The sequence below is a fragment of the Haemaphysalis longicornis genome, unplaced genomic scaffold (genome assembly GCF_048455015.1).
Source record: "Haemaphysalis longicornis isolate Haplotype H1 unplaced genomic scaffold, Haemaphysalis longicornis Haplotype H1 scaffold_2, whole genome shotgun sequence".
NCBI classification, from domain to species: Eukaryota; Metazoa; Arthropoda; class Arachnida; order Ixodida; family Ixodidae; genus Haemaphysalis; species Haemaphysalis longicornis.
The window spans coordinates 90668434-90681378 of NW_027526295.1; the positions used below are offsets into that span (position 1 = coordinate 90668434).

The 12945-nt window shown below is 46.0% G+C and overlaps 1 protein-coding gene across 1 annotated transcript in view; it reads left to right on the top strand.

Annotated features, from left to right (window-relative positions):
• Positions 1-11670, top strand: part of LOC144168154 (arylsulfatase B-like) — a 192754-nt gene extending 181084 nt beyond the window's left edge. Inside the window, exons 10-11 of the mRNA XM_077697199.1 lie at positions 8383-8557; positions 11545-11670. Coding sequence (XP_077553325.1) covers positions 8383-8557; positions 11545-11670 — 301 coding nt within the window. The remainder of the gene's footprint in view (positions 1-8382; positions 8558-11544) is intronic.
• The last annotated feature ends 1275 nt before the right edge of the window (positions 11671-12945 follow it).

Genomic DNA, 12945 nt, shown 5'->3' on the forward strand with positions numbered 1-12945 from the left:
ACGTATGGGAGGCCGCCGTGCCACAGCAGATTGAACCTTGACGCATGGCCATATGATGGAATGGTGGCATGCATTCCGTCAACCATTGCGCGCGCCTTTTTAGGGCTAAACGCTTTGTGCGTTGCAATCTAGACATAATTTGTTCGCCACAAAGCACACGTACCTTCATGTCAGCCACGGATAGAGTCCGGTGTAACTAATCTGGGCTGAGCACATACACACAGCATTTTCGTTTCTGGTGAGCCATGTTTACAATCTCTTCTGCATTGAGGGTGCAGTCACAATAGAGACGGTAACGAAAGCACCCCGTATTCTGCCTAAACCGCCGCCCTAACTTCACTGACATTGTTCCTCACTCCTATCGTATCTGCAGCTGTTAAGGCGAGATGAACCGGCCTTGGCATAGAAAAGAGGTGTTTAGTAAAACGTAAAAGTAGCAAACCCTTGCGGAGCTAAACCCTCTTCTTGCTGTTCATTTTTCTGCACTTCGGTGACGATATTTAACAGAAATGCAGAGCACGCAGCAGAAGAAGGATATGCTTATACACAAGTTCATTCTTCACAATTTCGAAGATATACTGCAATCAACCGATTATAGAAAAAGCACCTCTTCTCCCTCGTGACTTACACATAGTTTAAATTTGGAAACGATAAAGATAATACAACTAAAAATTTACAAATCCTGAAAAATGGTCTAGTTAAAACAAAGCTGTCACCCTCAATGGCCAAGTCTTCACATTGCCGCAAAGTATAAAATCTTGTACCGCATTCATAGCCCCAGTCAATAAGTTCCACTCCTCATATTAGCTCAAGCTTTGACCTGAACAACCAACGCAAAACCGTTAGCACGAACAATGGTGGTCGACTGTCCCATCGATATACGCATGAGGTAATGCAAAATAGCGCATTCGGAATTCATCATTCGTGTGAATAAATATCGGATTTTCCCAGTATAATTTCGTGGACTTCTTTCTTTTCCTGGGGTTGCGGTTTGTCGTACTACACATAAAATCACGTGGAACCAGAACAACTTTTCGTAACGAGCTCCTGAACACTACCAGGTACCACCCACAGCCATGAACATCCGAAGCAAGTTCATGGTTTCTTTTATTCTGGTTCGAAACTTTGTGTATTCCCGTTCCAGAAAAGCACTTAGAGGGCTACACAATATTGAAGCAAGACTTTCTGTCTCACTGGTGGTATAGGTGACTTAAAAAACACATTGCACAAATGCAAACGTTCTTTCTTAAAAATTGTGATTGTGGGTGTAGTGAGGAAAAACGTCATCCCGTAGTCGGGATCTAACCCCGGTTCCGCGCGTTGTTAAGTCGACGTCTGTCTGATTGCTCCATGGCAACACCGTTGAAGCACTCTGGATTTTGGATTTGGAAATAGGTGCATGCACGTGCACAATTACAAAAATCGTTCGCCCCTCCGCCTAACGATGACGGTGGTTGAGCGGGAAGCTTTCTTTCTGCGAAATTAGGCGGCGAAGGGTGACACTGAAAGCTGCTTCGTAGAAATACCTAACCGCGTGCGCGTCAAAATCAGATCTAAACAAGTTAAAGTCCTAATCTGTACGAGTGAAAGCGGAAAGTAAAACGACAACCAAGGAATTATTAAGGAGAAATGTTCCCTTTCAACCGTCGTCGTCGTCGTTAGACGAAGGGGTGCGTTATTTTTCTAAGAGCTGCTGGTTGTACTCAAACGCACATCGCATCCTCACTTCATTAACGTGCAGAGCGATTGACAAACATTGATGGTCTTCGGTAAGGGATTATGACTGCGTGAGTTATTTTGTTCGGATCACTTCACTCTGTGCGGGTATTATTCGATTTTTTGTTGTTTTCCTCGTGGATGACTGTGTTACCGCAAGTTATACCGCAAGTTACCAGATTCAAAAAGTCTTTTCAAGGGTGCTGTAAGGACCATATCCCTTCGCTGATATGGTGGCTTAGGAATGTATGCTGGCGTTGCCGGGCGAACGTTTGCCAAAAGCCTAAACACAACACGAATAATTTAAAATCGGTGAATCGTTTTGAGCGGCACACACCTGAATAGCGGCGGATATGCTTTACCATATGCGGATATGCGGGGTTGCTATCATATGCGGAAATGGTAACACGCCCGTTACAAAATGCCAAAAATCCTAACTGAGGCCTAACAAAATAGCTGCGGCTTAGCTCAGCTAAGCTTGGATATGCAAACAAAAAATCGCCTTAGCCTGTTTATGTCCTGGTTTCACTAAGTTAACCCTTCATTTAGCTGTAAATATATTATTTCACCAAAGCCTGCTGTGGTTACGGCTGCGGTCCCGCTTGCGGCGTTTCCCTAGGGGAACACATCGCCGGGACATATCCGCGCGGTCGTGAGACGCGGCTTTCGAACGATGGCTCAAAGCCTGCAGCTCTCACGCGAGGCTCAGATACGATGGCGGGGACTCGCTCACATTCATGGGCAAGGTCCCATGCACGATGCGAGTCGAGTGGTCACACCCGAACAAGGTGCAGCGAGCTCATGCGCCGAGCCGGCAGTGGCGGCGGAAGCTGCGAAAGCGGCTGTTTGTGGAGCTCGGCCTGGCCAATCAAGTGATGCGTTGCAAAGGATATGCAGCAATTGGGGTCAAAGGAGGGTCAAATTTTCCGCGATGTCGAAACCACTCGAACAGATCAGTAAATATTTGGTTTTCGAGAGTGAAATGCGTGACCTTTGTAGTGGCATTAGAATGTGGCAAGGCCTGGCGTCTCTTGAGCGCCTCGCTACACAGACGTACCGGTAATACTATATATCAACGAAATACGTCCATTGAAATTGTCGTTTATTTTGCTGCGGTATGTTTATGGGCGCATCTGAACCTGATCTAATCTAGAACGTACAAAGAACATGTGGCAATATTAAATGAGGGGCTTGATCCAGTGGCGTAGCCAGGGGGGGGCTGACCGGGCTTCAGCCCCCCCCGAAATTTTTCCGGCCGTCGCCGTGCTGCCTGTATGCCTGGTACGTCGCCTGTGAACAAAGCTGCATATCCTTCGAAAGTGCCACTAATAGAAGCATTCGCGACTCAATGTCTGCCCTACCCAAGGGTGTTTACACAAAACCACGGCCAGACTCGACTCTTTTTCCGCGCTGCGGAAAGGGAGTCGAGTCCGGCCGTGACAAAACGATGCGCCTGAGGGGTGCGAACCGCTGAGGGATGATCGCGGAGGGGGCAGCCCTGAAAGCCACGACGCCTTCGGGTAAGCTCAGCGCACGGGACGCCAAAGGCATGCGTTGTGACCCTTTCTTTGTGCGAGACATGTGGCAACACAGAGAATAATTGGCCGGCTGAGTCGTTCTCAGCAGAGGAGATTGACGCCGGCCATTGATGGTTGAAGACTGGTAGGATGCAGGCCCGAAAGGGAACAGTCGATGTTTGTATGTTAAGCAGAACAACGTGAAAGCGGCGGTGGCTGACCACGGCTGCTCAATCTCCTAGAAAGGGGGAGATCAAGCTGCAGTGGGCACACATTCAAGACTCGTGCAAGGTAACTGAAGAATGCGATGGGGCTACGTAATGGATGAAACATGCAGTTTAGCTGGATGAATGTCGTGCGCGGGCAGAGGGCCTTTGCGAGTGAGACACAAAGCAAGGTATGCCCCTCTTCCTCGCGTCAGCCCTTCATTCTTCCTTTTTCAACTTTCTGTCGAGCCAGGGAGGGTATTGTTGGAGTGGGCTCAGATTGCGCGCACTGAGTGTCCCCTTCAGACGGCGATGTTGCGACAATCAATTTCACCCCTGCGATTAGGCAGCTTTGTTCGGCGGTATTCTCCCCTAACCTGGGAAAAACTGGAGAACAGCGGGTCGACAAAAAAGGCGCGCTGCGGCTCCCCGAGCCAGTCCCAGACTTTACCCTAAATGTGAAGGCACGACGGTCACCAGCCCGGCTACAGGCAGACGGCGTCGTGACAGTAACAACGATCAGATGGCATAGTGTACCTCGATCACAACTAAAGCCCCTCCATTGCGTCCCCGGCCGCTTTTTCCCTGGACGGCGGCTGCCCAGAGCAGTGTATATTCAGGGTCTGAAACACAACGGCAATATGCCGCGAGGATAGAAGCGCCCCTGGTTTTGAGAAGCTCATGTTCCAAGTGCCAACACCCAAAAAAGGCCTCGAATTGTAAGTCATTTTCTTCCAGTGATTAATCCTTGCATGATCACTGATGTCTTTTGGCGATGGAAGTTGCATTGTACGTTAAGTTGTGCAGTGAAGATCGTTATGCATTCTTTGATATTTCAATAATCATTTCCTTATATTTACACAATGCCACAGTACCTTGCGTCTGGGAGCTAGAAATGTGTATCTCGTTTTATTTCGAATGCAGTATTTGCGTTTGAATTGGTCGTTAAAAGCGCCCACGGTGGAGCGGATAGGTGATTTTTAATGAGGGAAAACGTATATTCAACCCCTGTAAACGCCTAAATATTTTATTATGCGCGAAGGTGGAGAGAGTTACTAAGAGTGTCGGGACAGCGTTAGTATGAGTACATGAAGAGTGAAAAAAAGCCGCCCGCATCTTCCCACGGGGGGAACTCGAGTAAATGCGTCGCATCTACTCGAGGCAAGCAAAGCATCACGTCAAGCGAAAGCCAAGCAAAGACGCCCTTGACTGAATTCCGAACGCGCGCTCCGCCGCTTATATACGTTGAAGGGACTGCGTAAGCCGGTCCCAGTCGACGACGTTGGCGTACTTGTAAAGCGGCGAGGACCCTAGGTGTTTGAGCCAAGCGCGGATGTTGCTTGGCCGGAGAACGGCACACCGGTTATATGCGCAGCGGGCCCGAAGGAGAGGAAACCGCGGAAGAGAGAGTACTGCACATGCGCCGGCCCAAGCGCGTCTGCCGCGGCTATGACGCAACGTGCCGCGGCTATGACGCAACACAATCCAACACAATCCACTTTAATCCAATCCAATCCAATCCAAATCCAATCCAAGCCAAGCCAAGCCAATCCAATCCAAGCCAATCCAATCGAATCCAATCCAGTGCTCCTCGCGAGAGAGTGTTCGAATCCAATCCAATGCCCCTCGCGAGAGATGTGTTCGCTTTCGCCTCGACTCGACGCGCATGCGCAGTGAGCGTGCGGACTACGGACGCCAACGCGGGTGACATCGTGAGTTACTGAAATGCTCTGCATTTAAAATATATTTGTTTTGGCTGCAGTTTTAATAGTTTGCTTTTACTAGGACGAAACTCCATGTGAGGTAGCCGCTGTCGCATTGTGTGCGCGTTATCGGGACTTTTGTTGCCGCGTTTCATATCAACGCGTGCATCCACTGCTACACCCAATTTTAAACCCATAGCAGCGTGCACAGCGCAAGTGAAGGACCCTCGTACTGGTGGCGAAGAAACGAACGTGCCTTTCTGGTAGAATTTTCCTTTAACTCTTCCTGGCCTTCTTTGAAGTTCTGTGGACGCAGGAGTATCGTTCTTTCAAGGCTTGATCGGTCGTGCAAGACAACAGAATTTCCTAATTAAATAAACGGGCTACAGTCCGCAGGCCCTCTCAAGAGCACCAGCACACCTCCGCCCTCCTCCTCCTCCCCCCACCCCCTACATACGGGTGAGCGCTGTTGTCTTTCTTCCTGAAGCCACAACTGCTACGTATACATTCTAAAATGTTGCATGAAGGACATTTTGAGCAATCGTCAGCATTTCTTAAGTAACCGAAATGACCGAGGAATTATCACGGTAAACAACTTTGCAATTTTTTGCCAATCTATCCTGTCGTATAGCCTGAAACCACATGCTTCAGTTTCAACATCACGGTCGCTGTCAACCAAGGAAATAGTTTAACTGTGTCATTACTGTCCGCTTCATGCTGAAGCATGGTAGTCTTTGGGCTTTCTGTATGCGGGGCCTTGCCAATACGCATGTTTTCTTGGTGCACTCCGGAAAACAAAATGCTGACTTGTTTCGGGCATCGCACCATGCCTGAATGTCATGCTGGCTCTGCGCAGCTGCCCAACCCTCCGTTTTCTGGTGGTCCAAGGAGATTCCCAACATAATTTCCATTTCCCGCGTCTCTAACGAAAACTGCAAAACTCCTGTGCGCCATATACATTCCAGAGCCGCCCATGCTCATGCACTGATAATTTTTTATCGTTTAGCTTTAAAACCGGCAGTGTGTACTCGGCTGAAAAATGGCAGTGCACGCGTCAGCTACAAAAGTATGTCGTTTCATTAAAGTTTGAAACCAAAATGGTAGGACCGCATTATAACTCTTTCCTCAGATCTAACGACGAAATTCAAAACGCAGCAATATTTTGCTCAGCTTGCACAGAACATGCCTAACCACAAGAGTATGGTGAGACATCGCCGTATTTGCGTTATTATTTTTTCTTGCTAAATATAAAGTTAGATACAGCATTGAATGGCGAACTTTGCAGTGTATTGCTCTACCTCATCTGGGAGTGGTAACTAAATGGGGTGGCTGCTCCAGAAAAGTTACTGGATAGTACGCGCCTTCACACAGACTATAGGGCATTTATGCACGAAGCATTGAAAAATTGACAGGTAATAATGCAATTATTTGAGAACACCAAACTCATTACAGCAGACTCTACATTTGGGCTGTGCCGAAATGTAAACAAGATCCATTATGTTACAAAGCACAAGCTTCTCATGTCCGCCCGGAGACCTGATAGAAGCTACGAAATGGACTGCGTTGAGACTCAAAACAGAAGCGCAAATTTAAACTGGCATGACTTAACAAATACCGATGGCTGAATTATTTCGCTTTGCGTGTGGACTAATCCTGCCATGTTCGTGTAATTTTCGCCCTTAACAGCGCTGTTATTGCGCGTGATGTCTGTGTATTTAGGGTTGATATTTGTTAAAATTATTGCTAGATATATAACGCTTCTTGTATGCATAATTCATAGCCTCTCGTTTTTTTTAAAGATGAGACCTGCGCTACACATAACGCAAGCGCATAGATTCGATGCCCCAGTGGCCTTACACTGGCCGCTACTGTACGGGCGTTGAATGCAAAACATGTTATTTTGCATTGTTAACAAAAACAACTAAATAAAAAATCTAATTCTTACGGCCTACGCCATTTTATTGCGGATGTCACACTCATCATACTCCACACGTTGAAATAAAGCAAGTAATTGCATGAAACTATGGCCGTTTAATGCAATGCCTGCACAAGGTTCCCGTACGTCCCGTATCACGGGCAGAGATTTGTATCACGCGGTCTGCGGATTTCCGCCCAGTTTACAACTTCAGCTGGCACAAATACAATCACAATAAACACCAATATTATGAGAGACCCTTAAAGGGCCTTTTAAAGACAAAATACAACCTTGTTCAAATGAATAGCAACTAGCCTTTGGTAACTCGCACAGCTCCATTCCAATCACAGGCGTTTTTTCAACCGAAGCAATGCAACAAATGTCAAAAATCTTCAAATTTAGCACTGCAGTGAAGTGATATCGGCAGGAGTGGTATATATATAGGCTTGCACTAAAACGTAGTTATAAGTGTGTTAACTGCACGTTAGAATTCAAAGGATAAGATCCATGGAGGCCCCTCTACAATCGCGCAATCATGTTCCTTGGCGGTGACCTAAGTCATTGGGCGCCAATCGTACAAACAAGATGCTGAACTGTCATAGTGAAATCGCCGCCGGAAAGTGGGCGGGGATTCGCCATTGCTTCAAACGTTTAATTTAATATATCGAATATTCCTTTGAAGTTTGCGATAAAACTAGTATCATTGTTGTCGGGACAAGGCAGACTTTTTAATGAACCAAACATGAATTTTATCTTCATAGCCTTTAAGGGTGCTTGCAAACTACCACCCTTTTTTTTCTTGGGGGGGGGGGGCGGAGAACAACCTTAGCCCCCCCCCCGAACAAAAATCCTGGCTACGCGCCTGGCTTGATCAGTACGGTATAATCGTAAAAAAAAGATCTCGTATAAATATTGAATGACCCGTGTTCACCTTCCTGCAAATAAACACGTGGTGTGCCACGTATGTTGTTGGAGTTATTGCTGTTTACCCCGCGTCCGGAAATCACGTCTGTTGTTTTGTATTATACCTGTCAATGAAAGACGGAAAGATAAATAAAGCTGCTGGAGCAAGAAAAAACTTTGCAAGGCAATACCCATGCGCTTCATGGATGGGCTGCTGCTTGTGCCAATTTAACATCACGCAGATGGCACACAATTCTAGGCCGACGACAGTATCGAGATAAACCAGCTACAGAGCCACTATATCGCTTAGGGGTATCAGGTTAAATAGTTCACTGATCCATTGTTGTTTGTACTGCACAATCGAGATATTGGGTATACACACTACAGAGGTGTATAACATTCTAATATGACTATACACGCAGGCTTCTTTATAACAGCAGCATTGGATTTCGTCCAAAATGGCGAGAACAGGCCGTCGTTTACTGCCAAGAAAATGGTTCTGAAGGCACAAACTTTGTCAGCCGCCAGCCGCCCTACCTTTTTGACCTTTCCAAGGACCCGTGCGAGCTGAACAACTTGGCATCAAAGGAACCCGAGGTACACGAGGCAATGACACAACGAACTTGTTTTTTGCAGAGTAATTATTGTTGAGACTTTTTTCAAAACTTCGTGCATTTGAGAATCATGGGCATCAGTGGGGCTAGGCTAATGGTGTAACAAAGCATTGCAATGCCATTTACGCTTCAAGAGTACGTTGGCTTTCGGCCTTTTTTAGTGCGTTTATGTTCTTTACCGTATCAGGGAACAATTGCCACTTGCAACACACTGAGGTAAAAACCGGGCTTATGCTCTTTTGTCGTTTTTGAAAGGACGCCAAATGCACCACAGTCCAACACGGGTAGACGAGCACAGGCGTACCAGCTTGAATTCACTCAGTCATCTTTTTGCGGGGGGACACGGAGAAAGAGGGGTAAAGCGGAAGCACGAAAACAAGGAAAAGATAAAGTTGAAGTGCAGTGAACTGTATGTAAAGGTATGAATTGCGTGCAATGTTATTGGAATAGGCAATGGCGAATGAAATTTTTGGAGGAGAGAAGCAAGCAGGAATTCGAAGAAGGTATGGTGCGGGAGGAAACTAGGTGAATGAGAGCGCGCACGAGAAGACAGGAGAAAAAAGCGATAGACTGACGGGGAGCCCACGCAAGAGGGTGTTGTGTTTGCCCGTCAAAGAGATGGAAAAATTTTCAGATCCGAGGCGCTTCCACGAGATCGGCAAAGCGCTTCCACGTCAACGAAATTGTGCCAGGCAAGGTATTGTGGGTTATTAAGTGATTATTTCAACATATGTTCACCCATTTCATGCCGAAACATTTAGCGCAGACGTAAATTCTAGATACCTTGATTCCCACTGCACTCACCAGATGGCGTCATCGACATCACTTTTCTTTTTTAAAGCTCTACAAGTAATGGCTACAGTATTCTCAAAACAAATAATGTTTTTGCGAACGCTTCACCTAAAAAGTGTAACATTCAAGCTACTTTGAACAAAAGCAGATAGCTGTTACGAACAAAATTACGCGTGATTTGTTCGATACTAATGCATTAGATTTCGCTGCGTGTCCCATGGCGGCAGGAATACGCAAACCGCAAATGGTTTGTTAAAACATGCCCTACTGTTTTCAGCCGTAAACGGAAACTCCGGCTTCCGGTAACACTGTAAGCGGGAACGCAAATATGGTAACGCTATACCAAAACTCTTAATTTCCCCAAAACATCTTCGAAAACTCACATTTCTACACGTACGTGCGGGCTCACCATGCGCAGGGTTTTCAATTCATTAGCGTTGAGACTTCGTTGGTTTTTTGGAGGCCGCGGTTATTCTTTTATCCTCTGTGTTGCATGGTGGACGCAAACTTGGCGTCAATTTCTGTTCCAAAGGAATAGAAGCTTCTAAAGGAGGGTTACGGCAAACTACCGTGTTTTCCAAGCATCCTAGCGCCGGCAGCACGTAGAATGAACATGCACTCTTACTTTCGCATTCACCGTACAATAACTGTCTTTCATCAACGGGAGTAGCTGTTTCATGGTATTCCAGACTCCGGAGAACCTTACATATGGCTGTTTCATTCGTAGCTTCCGGTTGGCAGAAATGACGCTTGCTGCGGACACTTGATGAGAGCGGGTGCTAGCGGAGGGCTATCGCCTACGGAAAATTTAAGAAATGGCCCTAATAATGGTGTCGCGCCAAGCATTCATGACAGGACATGTGGACGTTGACAATTGTGCACGTACTTTCGCAAACATTCTGTTATATGCGCCTTGCTGTCCAGTAATTTCTTAATAATATAACTGGAGTTCGCATTGACGGTGCACCTAGTTCTAAAACCGCAAAAATAGAAGAAAGCTGTTCTAGCTTTCGTGTGCTTTGGGGTTTCCACCATCCCGAAGTTCTGCTGCTAAAGTATTTTTACCGGCACTCACACACCCCTCAAGCTAAGATTTATCCTCAGCTTTCTCCGCAGAAATACTGCCGCGACAGCTTGCTCAACGTAAAATACACGCAATGAAAAGTTCTTTTTCCTAGCTTGTTTTTTATTCGCAGTGTCATATTGCCCAGAACTTCGGTCAAAAGTAAGGAACAAACAGTAAAGAAAGCACGCCTGTTATGGGAGACGCTGTCATTTAGAACAGAAGGAAGTTCCTACTGGTCAGGCGGACACGTTATTTTCACACCACGGGCGATGATATGCGCAAACAAATGCCCAGATAAAAAAATTTTGTTTTTGTTTTAATGTTCCAATAAAAGTTCCGAGAATAGTTTCCACGCAAAGTCAGGTGAAGGACTATCAAGAAGACACACGCGTGCTGACTACTACTGCTTTGATGATGGGATGATCCTAGCCAGTCAATTCACAGCAGAAGGAGCTAATTCGGTGGTCTCGCCAAGTGCCCAGTAATAGTCTCTACAGTTGGTATACCGTTGTGCGTATTCACCTACTCTCGCTATATGTAAGGCTGCATCTTGTTATTACGAGTTTACTTACGCACCCGTGAGCGCTACCATGCTTTGCTTAAGCAGAAGTACACTGAACACAAATGCTTACCGGAGCATGAACTTTTCAGCAGCTGCTGATATACTTTATAATGATCATTCACGCTTTGTGCCATAAAATATACATATATACATATTTTATGGCGTGCTGACATTTTTTATATATTCCGGAAAATTGCAATGTCTATCTTTGCGCAACATGCTGAAAATTCTAGCTGAGAGAGAAAAACGCAGACAGTGTGCACTTTAGACAAGTTTAAATTGACCTTTATTCTAGTTGATAGTGTCCGTTTTTGGAAGAATAATTGGCGCATTTTTTACGACCTATGATGGTAATCGGGCTTTCGTTGTTTTTCTCAATTATTGCAAAAAACTGGGAAGACTGTACACCCTATCAAAAGCCCAGAAAGTATTGCTCGCCTTGTCGGTCGCCAAAAACCAAGTGATTCAGCTACCCTGTCTTTTACGATCCAACATTGCAAACAGCAGAAACTCTGCCGCCTGTTTAAAGGCTAATGTGACCTTCACGCAGCTGGTGGCCCTACTACGAGGGAAAATCAATCGATACGCCACCTCCGCAGTACCACTGGAGAATGAGCCTGTGGACGAGAAGGGCTTTCCTGAGAACTTCGACGGAGTTTGGTCTCCATGGATGTAAGGACTTCTTGCTCTGAAAAAAAATTGTCCGCTCTCGTACACAGCATGGGCTCGCTGGATTCAGTGTAGTGTGATCCGTTCTCTGCATTAAATATTGTTGCCTTCGAATTGGTGGATGCACCGAGTTACACTATTTCAATATTTATTTAGCGCAGAGCACGAAAGGTTCGCACTCTTTGTTACAACATTAGTTACTGGCGCGCACACTCAAAGAGTGTTTGTGATTTATTGTGAGATTATTTCAGTATTTCCCAACACGTGTAATTAAAAGCGAATTGTGGACGCACAGCCGCTAAAAATTGTAAACAATAATTGCGATCTCATAGACACTAATGCATAGAAGCTCTGACGTCGAAACATCTAAAATCAGAAAAGGCTCGTTCACGCAACCGACATCTCAGCTAAGAAAATAGCAACTCATTGCAAAATATTTACTTATATGATAAGTTGTGGTCCAGGGATACCACCGCAAATGTTGGGCCCAGCGAAGCGAAATTCAGCGACTGCTCTACTTGGAACCATGCCGCAGCTTCTGCACACCCGACGGATGAATTTTAATAACCCGTGTAGTGTAAATGACGCCCTGCGTTTCCCTAGCGTGTGTTGCGTGGGTGGCCCTGTGCTCCAACCACTTTGTTTTTACTAGTAATATGGTGTGTGTCCTGAGAATGTTCCCTGTTGCGGGAAAATTTTCTCTATGAGCAATGTTGCCCATTGCACATCACATTGCAAGTGAACCGGGTCGTGCCGGCATGACATAGTAAAAACTATTATGGGGGCAGTTATGCTCACTTTCTTATCTACTCTTATACGAAAGGAATTTGGGTTTCTCTTCAGTTATGTCCCCAAATGTTTTACAACAGAGCTGTTGCATGCACGCCGAGACTTTTCTTACGTCACGCGTCAAGCAGGGGTAGGAACAGGTTCGCAGACCCAAATATATAGGGCTCAGTTGTCGCGATTGAACGTGATCTTTCCCTCCCGATAGGTGAGGGAGAGTACAGGGCGTTTCCCACCACTGCCGTTTTGGGGCCAATTTCTGTGCGCGAACCTTACATTTTCCGCGTTGATGGCCCCGCTGTTTACGGGCAAATGCCTGTTGGCGTTCGAGTCTTGTCAAAAGGAACGCAGCTCCACAGTTTCGGTAGCGTATACTCCTTGTGCAACTCGGTTTTTGTTCATAGTTTTTTAGTGCTGTATAAACGAAACAATAATTACTTCACAAACCTTTATCATTGCAATTACCTTTTTTTGTCTTTAGGGTACCGTTATGTTT